The sequence below is a fragment of the Pelodiscus sinensis genome, chromosome 22 (genome assembly GCF_049634645.1).
Source record: "Pelodiscus sinensis isolate JC-2024 chromosome 22, ASM4963464v1, whole genome shotgun sequence".
In the NCBI taxonomy this organism is placed as follows: domain Eukaryota; kingdom Metazoa; phylum Chordata; order Testudines; family Trionychidae; genus Pelodiscus; species Pelodiscus sinensis.
This window is the reverse complement of record NC_134732.1, coordinates 12,064,614-12,087,252: the sequence shown is the minus strand read 5'-3', so window position 1 is coordinate 12,087,252 and position 22,639 is coordinate 12,064,614. Positions and strand designations below refer to the sequence as shown.

General features: G+C 43.4%; 2 protein-coding genes across 12 annotated transcripts in view; both read right to left on the bottom strand.

Annotated features, from left to right (window-relative positions):
* DOLPP1 (dolichyldiphosphatase 1) overlaps positions 1-11,001 on the bottom strand; it is a 42,369-nt gene extending 31,368 nt beyond the window's left edge. Inside the window, exon 1 of the mRNA XM_025187368.2 lies at positions 5,616-11,001. Coding sequence (XP_025043153.2) covers positions 5,616-5,645 — 30 coding nt within the window. The 5' untranslated portion in view covers positions 5,646-11,001. The remainder of the gene's footprint in view (positions 1-5,615) is intronic.
* Positions 11,002-11,149: 148 nt separating this feature from the next.
* The window catches only part of MIGA2 (mitoguardin 2), a 38,800-nt gene continuing 27,310 nt past the window's right edge, over positions 11,150-22,639 (bottom strand). For all 11 annotated transcript variants that reach the window (XM_075905208.1, XM_075905204.1, XM_075905203.1 and 8 more), the window contains 9 exons: positions 21,869-21,969; positions 21,347-21,462; positions 20,398-20,470; positions 18,795-18,881; positions 17,358-17,456; positions 16,873-17,007; positions 15,351-15,404; positions 13,343-13,459; positions 11,150-12,588 (listed from right to left, as the gene is read on the bottom strand). In XM_075905208.1, the coding sequence (XP_075761323.1) occupies positions 12,388-12,588; positions 13,343-13,459; positions 15,351-15,404; positions 16,873-17,007; positions 17,358-17,456; positions 18,795-18,881; positions 20,398-20,470; positions 21,347-21,462; positions 21,869-21,969 (983 nt within the window). In that variant the 3' untranslated portion in view covers positions 11,150-12,387. The remainder of the gene's footprint in view (positions 12,589-13,342; positions 13,460-15,350; positions 15,405-16,872; positions 17,008-17,357; positions 17,457-18,794; positions 18,882-20,397; positions 20,471-21,346; positions 21,463-21,868; positions 21,970-22,639) is intronic.

The following is a 22,639-nucleotide window of genomic DNA, read 5'->3' as shown; positions in this document are numbered from 1 at the left end:
CTCAAAGGACACTGAGTTCTGCAGTGCCATGGCCTCGCAAAACAATTCACAACCTAACAATGTCCCCTGCGAGAGATGTTCAAACTTACACGACGGGTCCAGTGAGGAGAGTGACCTATATGTTTCCTCTGATGATGACAATGATACCCCTGATATTTCTGCCCCTTAAAGTTGTGAGCACCCAACCCATAGATTCCCCTAGCTGTACCTCTTGTATCCAAACCACCAGACACGGCACTCGAGTGCAGCAAACTTTGTTTTATACAAAACCCTATAAATGTACAAAAAAAATTACACAATGTACCTATAACTCAACCCAATATTCTATCTGTGATGGCAAAACCTGTTTTGACCCTCAGCCACCGGCCACCAGAACAATTGTCAAACTAAAGGTCGGAGGGTCATCAGGAAATGTTTTAGCAATTACTCCAGTGCCAGCAACGGGGCCAATATCTCTCTTATTTGACGCATGTTCGGCTATGCACACATCTATAATCCCATGCAGTACCTTAAGCTGGGAACGATATTACATGCATTCCCCTAAATACATAGGATACCAAGGGTTCAATAGAGACTGTAATAGTGTAGCCGATTTCTTCCTAAGTTACTGGTCGTGCGTCACCTGGGGAACCTGGCAACAGCCAGGTCAAACAGCCGATCTTCGACCCGGGGTCACACAATTAAATTGCCAAACAAAAACCTGTACTCCACTCAATTTTACTATCAAAGACCCCCGCAATTGGCCATACTTTAACCGACAGTTCGGCCTTCGACTAGACAGTCCAGGAGTAAACCCCGGAACCCTGTTATGGATCGAAAAAGTAGAAGAAACAATTATAGGTACGCAGCATAAATTTTGGGAGGAAGTAAACAAGAGTCCATGGGATGACATCCCTAAAAGTACGAAGAATTTATTTATAGAATTAGCAGAACAGGTGGCGGTATCATTAAATATAAGCAATTGTTTTGTCTGTGGAGGCACTAACATAGGAGATCAATGGCCATGGGTTGCAGAGGAATGGGATAGCACATACAATATCAGTTATGACCAAATGCAGTATCCACCCCATACAGATGCCGTATGGTGGACATTACACACTAACCTAGTGGGAAACAATTGTATTCAAGTACCTCAGGCGCCCAACCACACCCATCATATTGGAGACGCAAACTGCTTAGCTATCCGCATTCACAATGGCAGCACAATTTCCAACTGGAGTGCAAACAATACCACTTTTCCTAACAACCCACGGGCCATGCTGCCGCCTCAAATGCAGGCATTCTGGGACAACGGTACTTATCCACCACAAGGCCGAGCTCCCAATGGATTATATTGGATATGTGGTACCATAGCATATTCTCAACTACCACCTCATTGGTGGGGAACATGTTACCTCGGGACCATTCGTCCTGCATTCTTCCTCATGCCCCTAGAGATTGGCCAATAATTCGGCCAACGCGTATACACTAGAGAAAAACGGAAAATAAAAATAGGAACTTGGAAAGACAATGAATGGCCCCCCGAGCGTATAATCCAATACTACGATCCAGCATCCTGGGCACAGGATGGCAGTTATGGATACCGCACCCCTATTTATATGCTTAACCGAATTATCCGCTTACAAGCAGTTGTTGAACTCATAACCAATGAAACTGCTTAAGCTTTAAATTTATTGGCAAAACAACAAACTACGTTTAAAAACGCAATTTACCAGAACCGCTTAGGTCTGGACTATCTGTTAGCCAATGAAGGAGGGCTATGTAAAAAATTCAACCTATCTAATTGCTGCCTTGAAATTGGGGATACACAAAATGCAATAGCGGAAATCACACAAAAAATGCAAAACTTAGCCCACGTGCCAGTCCAAACATGGACAGGCCTTGACACCTCCTGGCTTACCTCTTGGCTACCAAGTATGGGGTGGGTCAAGGCCATACTCGGATGGCTAGTGTTTATAGGAATTTTAGTCTGCATATTGCCCTGCCTTATTCCTTTGTTCATTGCATGCGTACGGCGAATGGTGTCCCAAATTGTATCCCAACAAACAAGTCCTCACATAATGGCACTCTATACCAGACTGCCCTTAAAGGATGAAGAAGAGCCTGACAAGTAAGGCTCTTGAGGGGGGAATGTAGTGGAATTTGCCCCTTACCCGAAAAAGATAAGGAGCTAGCCTAACAGCAGTTAGGGGCCCACTAGCCTGTCGAGCAAGAATGAAGCTGTATTTCACATTTTCTAACTTGTGACAGGCACAAGCAGGCAGAAATCAGCAACATGGCTATGAGAAAGTAAAACCGCACATAGGCATAAGATAAGAGTACCCCTCCCCAACTACTGGAATGCCAATCGTGAACGTTAGAAATAATGTATTGCTGTGCTTTAACCAATGAAATGTAAAAGCCAATCAAACTGTTATTCATGTATCCGATAAAAAGCTATGCACAGAGCGGCACGGGGCCGCTCCTCGCCATTTTTTTTGCTATAAAGCTCGAGGGGACGACCATCAGCGCTGATTAATAAAAGTCTGGTAAATCCTCCTTCGGGCATCCGTGTCATTCTGTTACACCGGTTTGAGTCCGGTACGGTTACAGTGCTTACTGGGTTTCGCAGGGGAGATCTCCAGCTCGGTGCAGGGAGACAAGATGGCAGGTGGCAGCTGGCAGCCTGTTAAGGCCAAAAAGCCTCACCATGTGGTTTTTAAAGGGGCCGTGGTGTTGTTTCTTCTTTTTGCTTAACAACTCTTGGAGGCCCCCCTTTTTTTTCCTGGCATGTTTTTGTTTGGTATTTTTTCTGAAACCATCTGGCATCCCTACTAGAGGTACTTCAACGAGAATATCTAGTGCAGTGGTTCTCAAACATTTTGGGCTCCGGAGCCCTTTACATGCATAAAAATGTATGCGGAGCCCCAGCGGTCCACTGATTGTATGTGTTATACCTATCGATGTTTCCAGTTTGTCAACCTCACGGAGCCCCTGGAGATGTCTCATGGAGCCCTGGGGCTCCGCAGCGCACAGTTTGAGAAACACTGGTCTAGTGGAAAGGAAACTGGAGCAATATTAAATAAGAAAATGATATACTAAGTGCTTCTATTCCTTATCAAACAACTCTGAGCAGGCCTACAGCTAATGGGGTTCTCACAGTAATCCAATATTCAACAGGAAAATATTAATGTTTTAGAAATATCAAATAATTTTCAGTATTCCATGTGAGGGGGCATTTGTCATAATTCAGATAAGCATTATTCACGGTGTACAGATATGAAGACTGTTCTGATTTAACCTCTAAAACATGCATTCTCTTAAACTGGATAGCTCTGGCCACTATTTCATTAATCTATTTCTGTATAATGTTTGGTTTGAAGGGGTCTGTAATGCTCGCTGAGGTAGACTGTCCACCATTAAAAGGAGTGCCTCAGGCTCTCTGTGAAAGGTTTTTAATCACATTCTCAGGCAAAACTATGTTTCATGTGGCAGATTCACCTAAACGGCAGGTTGAATAAATATCTTGGCAATAAGTTATAGCACATAAGTGTGAATTGACCCATAGCTCTAAACCAAGAGCACAGAACAGGAGCCTCTCCACCATTGCTTGTGAAATTAACAGTTGCACTTTTTAAGGCCTCTCTACCTAGATACTTAAATCTACTACTCTTTCCCTCTCCCAAGGCTTTAGAGCCGTGGTCCCCAACCCGGTGCCCGCGGACGCCATGGCGCCCGCCGGGCCCTTTACATGCGCCCGCGGAGCAATCTGGGCTGGCCCCGCCCCCGGGAGTGCGGCAGGTGCCAGCCCCGGGCGCATGGCCGGCCCCGACCCCGGGTGCGCCGCGCGTGCCGGTGCCGACCCTGCCCCCTGCCCCCGGGTGCGCCGCGCGTACCCTGGCCCCCGCACATGCCCTTGCCGGCCCTGGTCCCGCTCCTGGGGGCACCGCGCGTGCCCTTGCCGGCCCTGGCGCTGGCCTTGGCCCCGCCCCCGGAGGCGCCACGCGTGCCCTTGCCGGCCCTGGCCCCGGCGGCGCCGCGCGGAACCTGGGCAGCCCCTGCCCGGGATCGCAACACATGCCGGTGCTGACCTTGGGCGTGCGGCGCATGCTTGGCCCCGCCCCCAGTCACGTGGCCTGTGAGCGGCCCCGCCCCCATATCCACCACTGCTTTAGAGTATAGCATCTGCAAAGCTACTTGTGTGGTGGTTGGTTTTTTGTGTTGTTTTGTTTGGCAGGGAGGAGGTTGGAAGAGAGGAAACAGGGAGAGGGAGGGAGGTAAGAATTGCAACATTGAAGCAGTTCAGTGGCTGATGTCTGGTTTCTTCCAGCAAAGGCTGTTTCTGAGAGAGGTGTAGCCTTCCCTGCTCCCAGACAATTATTAACTACTAATCTATCCATAGATTTTAACCTCTGCTAGTGTTTGGTTTATATACGGAAGCGTAATGGGTCATCCTGTCTTATTTAACTACCATTTTCTTATTCATGTGAATGTTTAATTCTTTGAATATAGCTAAGCTTTTTACCTCACTAATAACTAGTGGCAGTGAGTTTCACGCATCAAATGTGATCCGTTTAAAGAAACTATCTTAAAAAAGCCCTGGAAGCACATGCCTATTCTAGTTCAATGTAGTTGCTTCATGGCTTGAAAATGACAGGTTTAACATGCTGTAGTTGACTTCTGAAAGGAACCTAGACTTTTCTACAGATCTCAGTGGATAGGCATTGTAAGTCTTCAGAAGCATTCAGCAAATCTTCACTTTACCAGTACTCCAGGGCAAAAGTTGCTGAGCTCTGACTGAAGGTGCTAGTACTGCATCGCGAGGTGCCAGTACTGCGTACCAGGCAGTACTGTCACAAAAAAAGCACTGTGTATGTAGATATAGATAAGATATATAGAGAGAGGGGAAAAAACTTATATAATGAAGGAAAGATTTATTTGACTTGCATTTAAGGTCACATCCAAAAACAGATATAAAAGAGTTAGCTGGGGGAAGGAAGGAGAGGGAGAACAGGAACACATGAATGTTTACATATCAGGTAATAAAGGAAAAGAAAACAAAAATACACAGGCACAAGGTTACATTCTTTAGTTTCAGGTGTGCCAGCTGAATGTCTTATTGAAAAGGGTTAAGGGAAAGCAGAATTTCACATCCTCTTCCCTTTGCCATTAAAGTGTGGGTCATGCTCATCTTCAAACCATTCTGAACTCTTAGCTGACATGAGCCAGCTGTGGGACATAGACAACTCTAATCTACTCTCTAAAATGTATTAAAATAGTGCATGGGCACATTAGTGAAGCTCATCACAACAACTCCCACTTCAGATTAACTGAGGTCAAATTACAGTTTAAGAAGGAAATATAATCATGCATGTTTGGAGTGCGGATTATAATGCTGATTATAATGTCCAAGCCATCCTTTTTTTTTAAATTCCCTTAAGGCTAAAACCTTGTACATTTTAGCCCAGATTGATTTAAGAATTTCTGAAACTCCTTAAAAATAAGGGTTGGTTATAAAAACAGTGCTACCATCACCTATCTCTAGAGTCTAACCAAGTACGTCTCACTTGTTATTAATACTAAGCATCTTCTGCTCTGAATACAAATATTGGAAAATATTATGTTAGATCTCTCACCAAGCTGGAGGATAGAAGGTTGATATTCATAATCCTCTCACTGCTCTCCTTCACAAAACTGAATCCCTTATAGAAACTCTCCAAATAGCCATGTAGAAAGGTGGGTGTGCTTTATCTTTCATACATACAGCATATGGTGATATGTCATAAACACAAGAGAATGTATTAGTGCAGAACAGATTCTTATGGCAAGTGGCTCAGTTGTGCATTTACAAATAGAGCCCTTTGCCACTCCAAAAAAATACTGTAAATATAAAAACAGATAGGTCCTGATAAATTCTTGCAACTTTAGAAGTGGTACAAATCACATTATCTTTCTTTCGGACCCAAATCTGCACTGCACTGAGGTCAGTAAGAGCAGCCCTGAATCCCTTCGGAGGTTTATATCCAAACCAACAGAACATTTCTGTCTACAGATTGTAGATCAGTGCTGGTTACACCTGGAATATTATCTTCTTTGTATTTAACTGTTTTGAACAGTATTCTTGAGATTACCATCCCCTCCATAGGTTGCATCAGGTTTGTTTTATTCTGGGGGGCTTTTTGGTGGGAGATGGAATAGAACATAAGAACGGCCATACTGGGTCAGACCAAAGGTCCATCTAACCCAGTATCCTGTCTGCAGACAGTGGCCAGCACCAGGTGCCCTAGAGAGGGTGGACCGAAGACAATGATCAAGCAATTTGCCTCCTGCCATCCCTCTCCAGCCTCTGACAAACAGAGGCCAGGGACACCAATTCTATCCCCTGACTAACAATCTTTTATGGACCTAACCTCCAGGAAATTATCTAGCTTCTCTTTAAACTCTGTTATAGTCCTAGCCTTCACAGCCTCCTCTGGCAAGGAGTTCCACAGGTTGACTACACGCTGTGTGAAGAAGAACTTTCTTTTATTAGTTTTAAACCTTCTACCCATTAATTTCATTTGGTGTCCTCTAGTTCTTCTATTATGGGAACTAATGAGTAACTTTTCTTATCTGCCCTCTCCATGCCACTCATGATTTTATATACCTCTATCATATCTCCCCTCAGTCTCCTCTTTTCTAAACTGAAAAGTCCCAGTCGCTTTAACCTCTCCTCATATGGGACCCATTCCAAACCCCTAATCATTTTAGTTGCCCTTTTCTGAACTCTTTCCAAGGCCAAAATATCTTTTTTGAGGTGAGGAGACCACATCTGTACACAGCATTCAAGATGTCAGCGTACCATAGTTTTATACAGAGGCAGTAAGATATTGTGTGTCTTATTTTCTGTCCTTTTCTTAATTCCTAGCATCCTATTTGCCTTTTTGACCGCCGCTGCACACTGTGTGGAAGTTTTCAGAGAACTGTCCACGATAACTCCAAGACCTCTATCCTGATTTGTCGAAGCCAGATTAGCCCCCATCATACTGTACGTATAGTTGGGGTTATTTTTCCTGATGTGCATTACTTTACACTTATCCACATTAAATTTCATTTGCCATTTTGTTGCCCAATCACTCAGTTTGGTGAGATCTTTTTGGAGTCCCTCACAGTCTGCTTCTGTCTTGACTATCCTAAACAGTTTGGTATCGTCCGCAAACTTTACCACCTCACTGCTTACCTCTTTCTCCAGATCATTTATGCATAAGTTGAAAAGGATTGGTCCCAATACTGACCCTTGGGAGACACCACTAGTTACCCCTCTCCATTCTGAAAATTTACCATTTATTCCTACCCTTTGTTTTCTGTCTTTTAACCAGTTCTCAGTCCAAGAAAGGACCTTCCCTCTTATCCCATGGCAATGTAATTTACACAAGAGCCTTTGGTGAGGGACCTTGTCAAAGGCTTTCTGAAAATCTAAGTATACTATATCTACTGGATCCCCCTTGTCTGCATGTTTGTTAACTCCTTCAAAGAAATCTAATAGATTAGTAAGACATGATTTCCCTTTACAGAAACCATGTTGACTTTTGTCCAACAAACTATGTTCTTCTACATGCCTCACAATTTTATTCTTTACTGTTGTTTCGACTAATTTGCCCGGTACTGAAGTTACCGGTCTGTAATTGCCAGGATTGCCTCTAGAGCCCTTTTTAAATATTGGTGTCACATTGGCTACTTTCCAGTCACTGGGTACGGAAGCCGATTTAAAGGATTGGTTACAAACCACAGATAATAGTTCAGCAATTTCCCATTTGAGTTCTTTTAGAACCTTTGAATAAATGCCATCTGGTCCCGGAGATTTGTTAACATTACGTTTTTCTATTTGTTCCAAAACCTCCTCTAATGACACTTCAATCCAGGACAGTTCCTCAGATTCATCACCCACAAAGGACGGTGCAGATTTGGGAATCTCCCTAACGTCCTCAGCCATGAAGACTGAAGCAAAGAAATCATTTAGTTTATCCGCAATGGCTTTATCGTCCTTGATTGCTCCTTTTATATCTCGATCATCTAGGGGACCCACAGGTTTTTTAGCAGGCTTCCTGCTTCTAATGTACTTAAAAAATGTTTTGTTATTTCTTTTTGAGTTTTTGGCTAGCTGTACCTCAAAATCTTTTTTTGCTTTTCTTATTACATTTTTACACTTGATTTAATAGTGTTTATTTTCCTTTCTATTTATCTCACCTGGATTGGACTTCCACTTCTTAAAATATACCTTTTTGTCCCTCACTGCTTCTTTTACATGGTAGTTAAGCCACGGTGACTCTTTTTTAGATCTCTTGCTATGTTTTTTAATTTGGGGTATACATTTAAGTTGGGCTTCTGTTATGGTGTCTTTAAAAAGTTTCCATGCAGCTTGCAGGGATTTGGCTCTAGTCATTGTGCCTTTTAATTTCTGTTTAACTAACCTCCTCATTTTTGTGTAATTCCCCTATTTGAAATTAAATGCCAGGGTGCTGGACTGTTGAGGTGTTCTTCCCACCACAGGAATGTTAAATATTATTATATTATGGTCACTATTCCCAAGCGGTCCAGTAACAGTTATCTTCTGGACCTGATCCTGCACTCCACTCAGGACTAAATCGAGAATTGCCTCTCCCCTAGTGGGTTCCTGCACCAGCTGCTCCAAGAAGTAGTCATTTAAGCCATTGAGAAATTTTCTCTCTGCTTCTCTTCCTGAGGTGACATGTATCCAGTCAATATGGGGATAATTAAAATCCCCCATTATTATAGAGTTCTTTATTTTGGTAGCCTCTCTAATCTCCCTCAGCATTTCAATGTCAGTATCGCTGTCCTGGTCAGGTGGTCGGTAATATATCCCTACTGCTAATTTCTTATTATTGGAGCATATAATTACTATCCATAGCGATTCTATGGAATAGGTTTGGTTTCTTTTTTTTAAATATGCACCACCCCATTAGAGAAAGGAAAATCATGTCAGTTGGTCTAAGCTTGGTTGTATTTATCTAAAAAAAAAAAAAAAATACTATTATACTGAGTTACATTACCAGCCACAATCACCCTCGAAGAAGAGTTCTTTGTCTTCATCAAAAGGACAGCACATATGATTATGAGGAGTAAAGGAATCATTTCCCACCCTCCATCTTCTCTTGGCTGATTAGGAATTCACTTTTCCTAGCTTAAGGAGGACCATACAAGTTTAGAGTTGTGCTTTAAAAAACAACAACAACCACACACCAGTTTTATTCTCCTCTCCAGTGAGGATTTGAAAGCTAATATTCTTACCTAAGTGCCAGACAGGTTACTTCGGAGCCACTCATCTTCATTCAGCGTAAAGACACCCAAAAGCGGCAAATACAGACAACAAAAACTCTAAAAACCTAAAAGCGAACAGTATCAATTGTTTAGAATTGATAACAATTACAATTATTCTTTATTATGTTTGTCTTCATAATCATGAGCTTCTTTATAATTACTTCAAAGCCGTCAGAGTTGATCTTTCATCCAAAATGGCCATGTACAAAATGGTATAATTTGGGTTTTTTTGGTCACAGTAACTTGCTTTCAGGATTCAATCTACATTTTAATTCGGATCAATATGGTTATGAAAGGCTGCCAGCATCCTCTGTTTTTTTTCCTAAACGTTGTTTGGCTCTTGCCAGCATGCTTGAAAGAGCTTTCCTGGTGTCAATTGCCTTCTCTCAGATTCCCCTCGCCCTTGTTTCATTAAGCCTAAGGCATGCCTTCGCTAACATGCTGCTATACAGATGGCCTCTCACACTGAGGGTACATCTAGACAGTGGTGCTATTTCAGGATACTTCTGGTGTCCCAAAATAACTATTCCATGTCTTTTAAGCAAGCCCATTATTTCGAAATATAACGGGCTCACTATTCCAACGTCCCTGTAAACCTCATTCTATGAGGATTGAAGGACGTTTCAGAATAGTGGTTTATTTTGAAATTGAAATAAGCTATTTTGAAATTGACTCAAAATAAACTACACAATTTGTATAGGTCAAATAGCATAGCTTATTTCGAGCTAAGGGTGTAGTGTAGACAAACTCTGAGAGAAGAGGTTTTTGTGTTGATGCATTTAATGGCAACTAAGATGTGATAGCTAGGTCAAAAGAATTCTAGGTGCATATACAGTGTGGTTTGGTTTGACTTGACTTCACTATGTCAAACTGGGCACAATGTATCCAGGTCAGTCTAATTTTAGGTACAGACTAGGCCTCACTAAGATTTGTTGTTTCTCTCTTTCTCATGCCAAAAAAACCTGTCCAGATCATTTGTTGTTTTTTAAGTTTATTTGCGTATGATGTTTGTCAGGCCTTTGGGCCCTACCGTTTTCCTTCTGAGGTATCGTGAGCATAATGCATGAATATTACACTTGGCTTTTTGCAAGAGTCTGGGAACACCAGATCTCAGTATTTCATGTCCCCATATTATTTTATACTTATTTTCAGTCTACTTTTAGAAACAGTGTCACAGATGTGTTTGAAGAACTTTTGACTATAGACCAAGAAACAGAGAGGACTAAGTTGTGAATTATTTCAGATTTCTACTCCTTTCACTCACTGCAGCTTCTATAATTGTATTCTCATAATAATATAATTTGCAAAACACAGCCAGACACAGCTCAGTAAGAGCTCCTGAACTAAAAGGAACCAACCTTTCCCTGGGGCAGAAATGGAATAGCAGATCACACTAAAAGCTGAACCCTATTTGCCTCAATACTTGTTAGTTATGGTGTCTGATTTTCCGCTCTGATATGCAGTCTCTTTGAGACTAACTATCTTTAACATGAACTAAACCTATGAAGAGATACGTGGTAGCTTCCTCAAACTTCACTTGTGGCTTTACAGTAGGAGGTAGAGGGATAGCTCAGTGGTTTGAGCACTGGCCTACTAAACCCAGGGTTGTGAGCTCAATCCTTGAGGAGGACCATTTAGGGATCTGGGGCAAATCTGTCAGGGATGGTACTTGATCCTGCCGTGAGGGCAGAGGACTGGACTGGACGACTCCTCACAGTCCTTTCCAGCTCTATGAGATAGGCACATCTCCATATATTGAGAACATTATCTGTAGCTCTTCTCAGACAAGAACTTGGGGTCTCAAATGCAAGTCACCTGAATGCTGTTATATTAGTGTCTAGGACCCTGCATCACCAAAAGAAGCCACATTTTAATCTCCATCACAAGATTTCTGACAATTAACCGTCAACAATTTCAATCCAACAAGAGAGCACTTCTGAATGTCATTATAACAATATGTATATATACATTCATTCCATAGTTAACTGTAACAAAACAAAACAAAACAAAAGACTACATTATTTAATGTGATGAAACTAGAGATTTAAGAGTTTTCCTTCAACAGCTTTATCCAGAATCCCAGCTCTTTTAATGACACCATCGAAATGCAGAATGTATTAGTTTCACATCTAACTCCTCCCACTCTGCTCATTTTTACAAGTAATGGCAGTAGGTGCCATCTGACATCCTTTCCCCACCTGTGTATTTCCATACCCTGTGATACCTGTCCAGTAAGAGAGACTGATTATTATTGGCTAATTCTGACACATCAAGGCACTCTGATGTACAGTGAAGGAAATATTTATGCATGCATAATCAGGATACAAGTCCAACTCTTTCTTATAACCAACATTCTCAGTCTGCCTATTATAGTCTTCAAAGGTATCAGACAACCAGTGAAAACATCTAGTTTACAAAAGCAACACCACATAGGGAATGAAGGATAAACTCACTTCCAGCGCCAGCCATTAAAAAAATCTGCATTTTACTTCCATTCTTTTGTCTTCAGTGCTTTACAGAATCATTATTCCTCCCCACAGCAAACAATTATTTCTCTTCTTCTTCATCATGCCTGAAAGTAGCATTGTATACTATCAAATTTATAAATTAAAATCAGCAGTAACATCCAGAGGGCAGAGAAGAACTTTTTAAAATACCTTCTCATTCAAAGAGGAGGTAAGAGCCAAAGTCAGAATTTGTTAACATTTTACCTATCTATGCACTCCCTGCATATCAGGGATCTGCTCCCAGAGAACACAATGGTGGGAACGTGCTTATCTGCTGCCCCTTGCAATGTGGAAGGGGAGGATTTTGGGTACAGGCAGTTTGTTTCACAACTAAAATAAATTTAAAAAAATAAAAGGAGACGTGGAATAGAGAACAGGAGGTTAAAATCATAAACCTGTAAGTGGTCCTGGAGTTGTTCCAGCCAACACTCCTACTACTAAGAAAACATAGTCGTTCCGGGCAGGTAGTTAATGCTGCCAGTGATGCCACAGAATGAAACAGTTTTTGTTGCCACTGATTACCACAACAGGTGGAGTAGAAAAAGGTCTCTTAGGAAAATGGATTTTCTCCCGTAACTGAATATTAGTTAAGCTCCTCCAAAGGTCCATTTTCATTGGACAGTGTCCCATTCATCTCTGGGGTCGTCTCACTACCCAAATATCCCAGGAGGATCTCACTGCGCCGCCGTGACAGCTGCAGAATGTCTTCCGCCAGCAACTGCACTGTTGTGTATCTCACATTGTCCAGGTCAAACATGTCCTTCAAATACTGCACTATCTGGTGCTGCAAAAAGAGGGGGAATGTTTATAGTAAGGAGATGTGCCCCCACCATACCCAAAGTAAAGCAGAGATATGTTAGTTGCACGGCCCTACAAGAGAATCTTCTATATGGGACTCTGCAAATTTCCCAAACACACAAAGTGTCTATTTCTTAATGTACCAACTCTCTGGATAATCTAACCATACCAGTTTCCTGTGAGGTAGGAAATTTTGTTTTAGGAGACCGGGACTGATATCCCTAGAAGAAAATGGGGCATGGAGGGAGCACAGAACAGGATCCCCGGAGTCAGGAATGTAATCCCACTCTGTGGTAATATCTTATGGCAACTTTTGTAAGCTTAAATTTAAGAAGAAAGCCAAGTTAGGCAGAGTCAAATAAGAACTGAGAAAGAACAGTGACATTTAGAATTCAAGATCAAATGTCTGTCCAACATGATCTTAAGCTTCTGACTAACCTCTGAGTTGATGAGCAATGTATTGAAATGGAATATGTGCCCTTAATCTATTCTGAAGTTACAGATTTTGTCTAGTGTCTCATTTTGCATATTCTTACAAGAGTAGCATAGTTAGTAGCAAGTTCTAATAAGAATTCTAATAAATCTTATGCAGGATGCTGATTTTTAAAAAAGTGAAGATTTAAAACAGATTGGTCTAAGTCAGGTTCCTTAGTATTTTGCCATTAGAGGTCCTTCTATGAATACATGCTCATTGATGGCAAGAAATACATATAGAAGTAAGGTACAGAAGGCCAGCTTACCTTGAAGAAACCACAGACTTCAGACAGCTGCTGTTTGGGCCCCAGAAAACCAAAGGCTAGAACAGGACTGACATGCTCCGATACGGAGTAGAAGTGAGAGATAAAGCCATCTGGTACCTGTCATGGGAAAGGAATCCACACCTCATCTTTGCTCCAGAGAGAATTTAGAAGCCAATCCACTTCACATTAGGTACTCTCATCTGATAACTGAAATGTAGATGTCCTGAGCATGACAAGACAGCTAGCATTTCCTGCTGTTACCATGTACTATTAAAACAGCTGTCATAGTACACCCCAGAAAGGGGTGCATTTGAGAGGCTAAAATTGGGAAGAGAAGCAAAAAAGAGACTTATTCAGCCATCCCTCTTGCAAAGTTAGAAGCCTATCATTTAGATATTTTGAGATCTTACAGGACTTCAGTTGTCCTGAACTTTTTTCCCTGTCAAACGGAAGCCTACAAGAGTCCTTCAGCTATCAAGCAACCTTCTTGGTCCTGAAACAGCTCAAGTTCTCTAATTTTCCATTTAACACAAGAAATTGTATGAAGTAATGCCAGTTCCTTGATTTCTGAATAGTTTTTAGTACTACAGCAGAGATTTGGAGATGCTGACACATGACAGCACCAGTATTTAACAGTTACTTAGACCTGTACACCATCAAGGCATTTTACAAATTTTAGATAAGCCTTGGATCACTCCAGTGAGGCAGGCATTAGTCTAGACATCGCCTGAATGAGGTTATGTAGAATTTTCAAAAGAGGATATGCAAATTGTGGGAATTTGCATATCTTATTCTGATCTCACTTTCAAAAGAGAATCTTTCGAAAGTGAAAGTAGTCTGGACGTGGGGTTTTTTTGGAAACAAACTGCGTCCCGATTACTGTCACTTTCAAAAGCTCGTCTTTTGAAAGCGAGATCAGAAGATTGCATATCCTCTTTCGAAAAAAACTATAGTTTAGATGTGCCCTTACTGACTGATTATGGCACTGTATTTAAAATAATTTCCCAAGGGTCTGGGACAGAATGATACAACTGGATTAGAAGTCATGAGATCCTGACTCTCAGGCTTGTTGCTGATTAATCTTAGGCTTGTTTGTGATGACATGGCATGATTGGGAAACCGTACAGATTTAGTGAAAAGGGGAAATTCAGTGGGCAAAATCTAATCAGCACATCAGCTAGCTATGGTGCTAGGAGGGGTGCAGGTAAGTGACCTTAGTCCAAAACTCCATCAAAAAAGAAACAGCCCATATAAAAAGGAAACCATTACTATACAGGTTGTACTTCCCTAAATGGTGATGCTCTGGTCTAGCAACATCCTTGGTCCAGTAGGACCACGGATGTCGCTGGACCACAGAACCCAGGAACAGGGAGGTCTGGTGGCAGAGTCAAGAGCATGGCGGGGTGGCTGGCAACTCAGCCAGCGGCCCCATGGCTGGGACAGCAAATGTGGAGCTCTGGCTTTTGGGAGCCCTGGCTGGGACAGCAGCAGGGGGGCTGGTGCCAGAGCCATGTGGCAACAGGTCAGGGGCTGGAGCCCAAGCCCAGGGCAGCAGGGTCGTACACTGACCAGAAGCAGCCGACAGGAGTGGGGGTGGCAAGCTCAAAGGCCAGTGACAGGGGACTTCCCCTTGTCCAGCAAATCCTGAGGTGCCAGAGCAGAGAGGTCCAACCTTTAGTTTTATATGCAGTAAATATGGAATATTGAGATTTGCTTGTAAATAAGCAAGATTGGATAGGAACTTCATTCAGAGTGCCCTGGTATCTGTGGAGAAGGTCCCTTCAACAAAGATGTCAGTAGACTCCTGATATTTCAGATGTGTAATAGGACAGTTTAGTCTGTTCTTGTAAAAAATCCCTTTAGATTTATTTTTCACCAGGGTCCAGATCACATCTTGGGGACAATCAGGTGCTTTGTGTTCCTTCCTTTGCCCCCCAAATCTCCTCCCGCCACCACTCTCACACATTCTCCCTTGCAGCTACATTTTATTTTTATTTGTTTTACTAACCATTAGAAGCCTCCTCTTTGCTTTCAGAACTGACCAACAGGCAGTTGCTAGGGCCTGCAATTAAAAAAAACAAACAAACAAAAAAACCCACAAGATCAGGTAATGATATGAGCCTTTCCAGAGAACAGGATGCAACTTACCAATATATTGCCATGACTGAGGCTTGGAGCATTCTGCAGCCTTTTACTGAATGGCAAATAGGGTCCCTGATCAATTCCAAAGTTAAACTTAAAAAAACTGAAAGCATGCTTGGTCATTTCAAATTAATTCCAGACCAAACAGTGCTTATGAATACTCCTAATACCACACAATGAAGGAGGCCCCCCCAGCTACTCCAGAATGCAGATAATAAATACAGGGAAAAACACTACAGGTTGCACCTCTAAAATCCAAGATTCTCTGGTCTGGCAACATCCATGGTCCAGCATGACCTAAGATGTTCCATGACCAGAGAATCCCAGTGTGCTGCGGAGGTGGGAGGAGGGGCAGTGGTCCATGAGCCAGCACGTGGCTCAGTTGGGTTGTGAAGGAGCGGGAAAAAGGAAGCCCACGGCTCAAGTGGACTGTGGGGGGCATGCGGGTCAGTTGGGCTGTGAGGTGTGGTTAGGAAGCAGGTGCACAGCTCAGCTGGGCTGCGGGAGAGGGCCCGTGGCTGAGCTGGGCTGTGGGAGAGTGCCAGGAGGTGGTGTGCTGCTCAGTTGGGCTACAAAGTGGGGGAGGGGGACGCGATTCAGTGGCTCAGCTGGGCAGGAGCGGGATCAGGTGCTGACGTGTTACTCAGTTGGACTGTGGGTGAAGCCAGGAAACAGGGAGAGGGGCAGCAGGGGCCTGAAATGACCTCCCCGGTTCAGAAAAATCCCTTATCCAGGATTAGTCAGGTCCTGAGGGTGCTGGATCAGGCACGTCCAACCTGTATTAATGTGCGGTGTCTGTGGCCACTACTGCTGTATAGTATTATAAGCAGTTAATATGGAATATTGAGATCTGCTTTTAAATAAGAATAGAAACGAGAATCACAGGAACTTCAGGAAGAGTGTCACGGTTTTCAAACAGATATGCTTTTTTGGGCTCCCAGTAAATTAGATAGTCTAAGATATGCAGGACAGCTAGATGTAAGAATATGCATTAATACTCAGGATTCACTGTGGTAGGGTCTCCAATGGAGAAAAGACCTACATAGCAGTAGACACTGAGTCACCCTCCCAGTTGCAAAGTACAGGAAAGTGTTAATTCCTTTACAGCTAGTAAGGTGATGGCTGAGTATCTGTTATCCACACACATTATTCTTCAACAGTGTTATTACAGAGAGTAACTACTAAGGAATGAACTTGCTAGAGACAGCACAGATTTCCTATAAATTACTCAGTTTTACCAAGAGACTGGTCAATTCATATATTTGCATGAGGGACAGAAAAATAGAATTATTCCTTAAAGAGACTACTGTGTAATGAGAAAGCCTGACTTTTTTTTCTCATTTCAATAATGAAATAGTCATTTGAACAAGGACCACCATTTAACACACCGTCTCCTTGAAGCTGTCAGAGAGCCAGCGGTTGCGCAAGACAGCTAGCACAGAGGAAGGAGGGTTCTCTAGGTCCTCAAAAGCATCCATGAGAATGAAGTCCAGCACAATATCAAAGAAGTTCATGCACACCACCTGCCAGAGAACAGAAGAGTCACAGACAAGAGCTTAGAGAGATACCCAGACCCTATCCCCTGTGTAATAGAGCTAACTACAAAACGATTTGCAGAGAAAGAGTTGGAATATTGGGTACCTTTAGTTGCCACAGTTTAACTTTCAGGTGTTAAGAACTGGAGTTTCCCCTCCCATAAAACTATTGCAAAGTAGTTTTAACTTAACAGCAGTAGCTTTGGGGTCCAGTGACACCAAGTTGTGAGTACCAAGGTATTCAATTTAGAATTCCTGTTCACTGTTGGCTCCTTCCCGTACATTGGTTCAGGCTTTCATTTCTGCTCTATCTTTCTAGAGAAAGTTCCTCTACAAACCCCTCGTCCTTCTAGCTCCCGCTGAGTAGTTGGCCAGGTGTCTTGCTTCAGTGCATAATGTAGCATCTCCTCATAGCTTTCCAGAAAACCTTTGGTATTCTTCATAAAAACAGAGAAAAGAGACAGTGGGAACAATCAGAAGCGATACAGTCTCAGTTTACTATCAAATATTTTTCTAGCCTGTTGATCTGAATGTGTCAAAACGATTTGTACATACGTATTTGCCTAATTTTTTGGCCAGTGATGTTTTGCAGAAAGAGAAGGATTTTATTTCTGCAAGGTCTGCTGGGCAACAAAACCACTACCACTTTATGCTTTATTTTGTATGCACTTGGATACTGCAATGAAAGCTATATAAGTACCTAAACAAACAACCTTCTTTTTAGGTGACTAACTGATTCCCATAAGAAGCTACCATTCATGCATCAGGAAGGCAGCACAGTTGTACTGCTCTAGGAGTTGGTTTAATGAATAAAAGCCACATTAAATATTTCCACTCATTGATCTCTGCAGAACAGATGCAGCTACAAACAGAGCACCTGATTTCCCTTCTTCCTCCCTCCCAGTGAGCAGGAGCTTCCTGGAACTCCTTCCCACTCGTGAACGACATCAGTGATAGGGGCTTTAGAGAGGAGGTTGCATACAAAGTTCTCACTGAAAGAACTGGTGAAGAGAGGGCAAACATGGGAACTTGGTTTTCCATTTCAAGTGGATGATTGCTGCAAGGGCAGCGGGAGGGGGAAATCATAGAGCTGGAAGAGACCTCACAAGGTCATCAAGTCTAGCCCCCTGCCCAAGGCAGGACCAATCACAACTAAATCAACCCAGCCAGGTCTTTTGTCAAGCCGAGACTTAACCTCTAGGGATGGAGATTCCACCACCTCCCTAGGTAACCCATTACAGCGCTTCACCACCCTCCTAGTGAAATAGTTTTTCCTAATATCCAACCTGGACCTCTCCCACCGCAACTTGAGAGCATTGCTCCTTGTTCTGCCATCCATCACCACTGAGAACAGCCTCTCTCCATCCTCTCTGGAACCCTCCTTCAGGAAGTTGAAGGCTGCTATCAAATCCCCCCTCACTCTTCTCTTCTGCAGACTAAAGAGACCCAAATCCCTCAGCCTCTCCTCATAGGTTATGTGCTTCAGCCCCCTAATTATTTTGGTTGCCCACCCTCTGGACCCTCTCCAATGCATCCACATCCTTTCTATAGTGGAGGTTCCAGAACTGGACACAATACTCCAGAGGTGGCCTCACCAGAGCCAAATAAAGGGGAATAATCACTCCTCTAGATCTGTTGGCAGTACTCCTCCTAATGCAACCTAATATGCCATTAACCTTCTTGGGGGAAATTGGGATGAGTAGTTGTTCCTATAAGGTGCAGCTGTGCTCATACAAGGTGCAACTGAGTTGTCTTCCACTCACACACCCTCCTACCTTCTCAGCCTTAGTCATCAGTCCAGTCACCATCTGCTTTCCAACCTCCCCAAAAAATAACTGGTTGTTCTCATCCTGCAGAAGGGCCTATAAAGAGACCAATGAATCTGATGAGAAACATAAATCCTTATTCCATGAGGGGGAAGTCAGGAGACAACAGGAGGGCTCTTATATTAGTGAAACAGGCAAATGTGGATCTCACTTTTTCCTTGGCCTGAGAGCAGTTAAGAATTTAAATAGTGGACTCTATTCAACGCAAGGCCGTAAGCAATGTGAAGTCTATGCTACTATTGGATTTAGTGCCTTCTGGGTCACCCAGCAAATCCTCTTAACTACTGGTTATTCAGACATGTTCTAAAGAAAAAGTATCTAGTCCTTCCTGGCTGGAGAGAGGATTGTCACACAACAAAGCCATAGAAAGGTGAGGTATATAAAAGCAAAACAGAAGGCCACAGGGTAACAGAGGCAAAAGACTTCTTTCCTGTAGGAAATAGGCACAGAATGCTGGAAAAGTCTGGGAGTAAGAAAAAAAGAAAGTGTATGTGACCCCTTGCACTATGATGATGCAAGGATCTGGAAGAGGTACATAGCCACCTGCAGCCTAAAGATATTACTCTGGGGACTGGATGGCTGAGGATAGAAAGCCTTTCACCCCTACGTCATGGGCACAACTCCAAGCCAATTACCATCAGAGGCTGCCAAGCAGCCTGGGTGAAGCAAGTTTGGGAGTCTACAGACAGTTCCCAAAGAGCCAAGAACTTTGCATATAACAATTTTTATAATAAACCTAGTGTCTATCTTGGCTACAAAGCCACATCTTGAGTGGACACAGAGACTGAACCACCTTCTCACTCCTAAATTAAAGGCTAAAACACATTTTGGGGCAGGGGTAGGATAAGGAAAGCATTCACTGTTGCTTTCTGTGCTTTACTTGTTCCATAGAAGTGGATGACTTTAGTGTCTAGGACAGGCTTGACAGCCCCTTTCATTCACAGGGACAGGGTGAAGCGAAATGTAGTCTAACAGAAATCCTCCCAAGTGCTGAAACAAAATGGCCAATGTTGATATGGTGGGGCCCCCACTTTTCTTCATGGAGGGCTAGGACATCAACTCTTGCTCCTGTTCTTGGGCACCAAGATCCTGCTAGTGGTCCAGGAATGGGGCGGAGAAGAGAGGCAAGGAAGGAGTCTGAGCCCCAACCCCTCTCAAACCCTGCAGGTTTCTTATACTCTTCCCCCACCCCCCACATGGGTCCCAAAAGGACTCTGAGAAGAGCATCTCTCTATTCTGCTAGGGCAGGGTCTCCCTTCCTCCAGTTCTCTGGTCTTTCACACTCAGCCGCACACCTTTGAACTCCAGTCCTCTCTCCTTCCTCACTCCACTATGTCTGCCTGAAGCAAGAGGGTTTTATTAGGTTCCTAACAGGACCTTAATTGGCTATAGATGCTTCAATTAGCCTGCAGTAGTCTTCCCTAGTCTACAGGGAACCGCACCTTAATTAGCCTAGGGCATAAGCATCTCCTTTATAATACCTTTTACTGATCCCTCACCCTGCTGTATCACAGCAGATGCAACAGAGTTCTGATAGTTAGACAATTCCTACCTGGAAGGCCTGCCTGACACAGTGCAGCTTTGCCAGGAAATCCTGATCATGGTAGCAGCCTAGAAGTTCTGTCCTAGGAGAGGAAAGCAGGATCTTACAAACGCTAGCATCAAAACAAGATTAATAAGTCTCCTGAAGAGACAGAGGCCATGATCTTGATTTGAGCTCCTAGTTCCTTTAGGCTCCTTTGGAAATCTCAGTCTTTGCATAAACCATGAGTTCCTCTCATGTTAGCCACTGACCTACTTTCAGATAGTCATTTTGATGATTACACTACATGGCTAGATTTGAGTCAACAAGCCAGAGGTGAAATGTGCTATCCCAGGAAACTAGTTATTTTAGGCCACGTCTCCACTGCAGAGTTTCTGAGCAAAAACTTGTGGACTGTCCACACTACAAGCGTGTTCTTGCACAAGAAAAAGTATAGTAGATCGTTAGAAGACAGGACTTTTTGCGCAAGAGTTATTCCTCTTTCTACAAGGAATAAGCCTTTTTGCGCAAGAGCTCTTATGGACAGGCAACAGGGGTTTCTTGCACAAGAAACCCCTATGGCTAAAATGGCCATCAGAGCTTTCTTGTGCAAGAGAGCATTCACGCTGCCAAGGACGCTCTTGCGCAAAAGCACATGGCAGTGTGGATGCGCTCTTGCACAAGAACTCTTGCACAAAAAGTTCTTGAGCAAGAAGTCTGCAGTGTAGATATAGCCTTAGAGTGTCTCTCACTGTATGAGGATGTATCAAGTCTGAATCAAGTTAAACTATCCCAAGCAGCATCTGAAGTCTTGGGCTAACTAAAACCACCTTGGAATTTCCAAGCCAGCCGAGAAGATGCTAAAAATCTTCTCTCTCAAAATAGTAGGGGCTTGGCTTAGAATACTAAGTAATCTGAGTTCTTATCTCCAGCCAAAGAAGTCTTGTCATACTGACTGATGATTCTTTTAGCACTTCACCTCAGAGTTCTGCATGAAACTCTCCCTTCGTTCACCAACTGCAGAGCTTCTTCATATGCAGCTGCTGGCTTGGAGAGCTGAAAAGGTATTTTCCCAATCTGGAGGGAGTCAAAGAGCTGTAGAGAAAGCAAAAGAGGTCAGAACTTTTTGTTGTATCTGTACAAACAGTGGGCTTCAGAAACAAGAGATTTAGAGTCCATCAGCTTGAGAAAGCATTGACGTGCACCATTTCACACCAAGATACTCAGACTTCACTGGAACTCCCATTATGATTGGAATCACAACTTCCTTAGCCCCAGCATGGCAGAATTCCTCCTTCTACCTCTGTAGAACAAACTGTATTAGCAGGTGCTTCAGCTGCTTTTACTGAAAAGCACATTTCTAGCTACTAGTACATGCTGCTAGATGATGTAGACACATAGTCATAGTCTCCCCAGCATTAGGAACATGGCAGAATGATCAGCATGGGCAAGTTCTCAATGCAGCAAATTAAGTTATGTTTGACTGGTTTATTTGAGTCACCTCTGCAGCAGAGAAGAAGGAGTCCTCGGAAGTCAAACTGTCTTCATCATCAGTCCGAAGTCTCAGTGACTCATCTGTCAGGGGAAGCATGAGAGTTCTCTCTGAAGGGGGCAAGAGAAGTATTCGTTTAGTACTGTACTTCAAGCTCCATTCCTCCCACCCAGCATACTTTTCTCTATATCAGTAATTTTCTCTATATCGGTAGCAACTCAGTACTGGGTTGTGGAATGTCAGGCACTGGATCTCCTTGCAGCAGGTTGCTAAGGCAGCTTCCTGCTCATACTGACACCGCAGACTGCACTGTGCCCCAGAGGCAACCAGCAGTAGGCCCACTCCTCAGGGGGAAGGAGGCAGAGGAGAGTGCGTAAGACTCCTCACACTGCTCCTGCCCCGAGCATTAGCCCTGCACTCCAACTGGCTGGGAACCTGCTGCTGGCTGCTTCTGTGGCACAGCATGGTCTGCAGTGCCAGCGCAGGCCAGAAGCTTGCTGTAGGACCACGCTACACTGCTGACTGCAAGCCCCTCCTGCCCCAGTCCCCTCCAAAGCCGGAGCCCCCTCCTACAGCGCAAAGCTCTCATCCTCAGCCCCACCCTAGAGCCCACACTTCAGTCAAACGGTGTTGGGTCACAGGCATCAACAATTTTCTTCAACTGGGTCATGCGGAAAAAAAAGTTTAAAAACTGCAGCTCTATATTAGCAAGTCTTTATGTAGCAGCAGTGCCCCTTTGTGGCAATCTTGAAATTCATCACTTCCTTGATATACTCAATG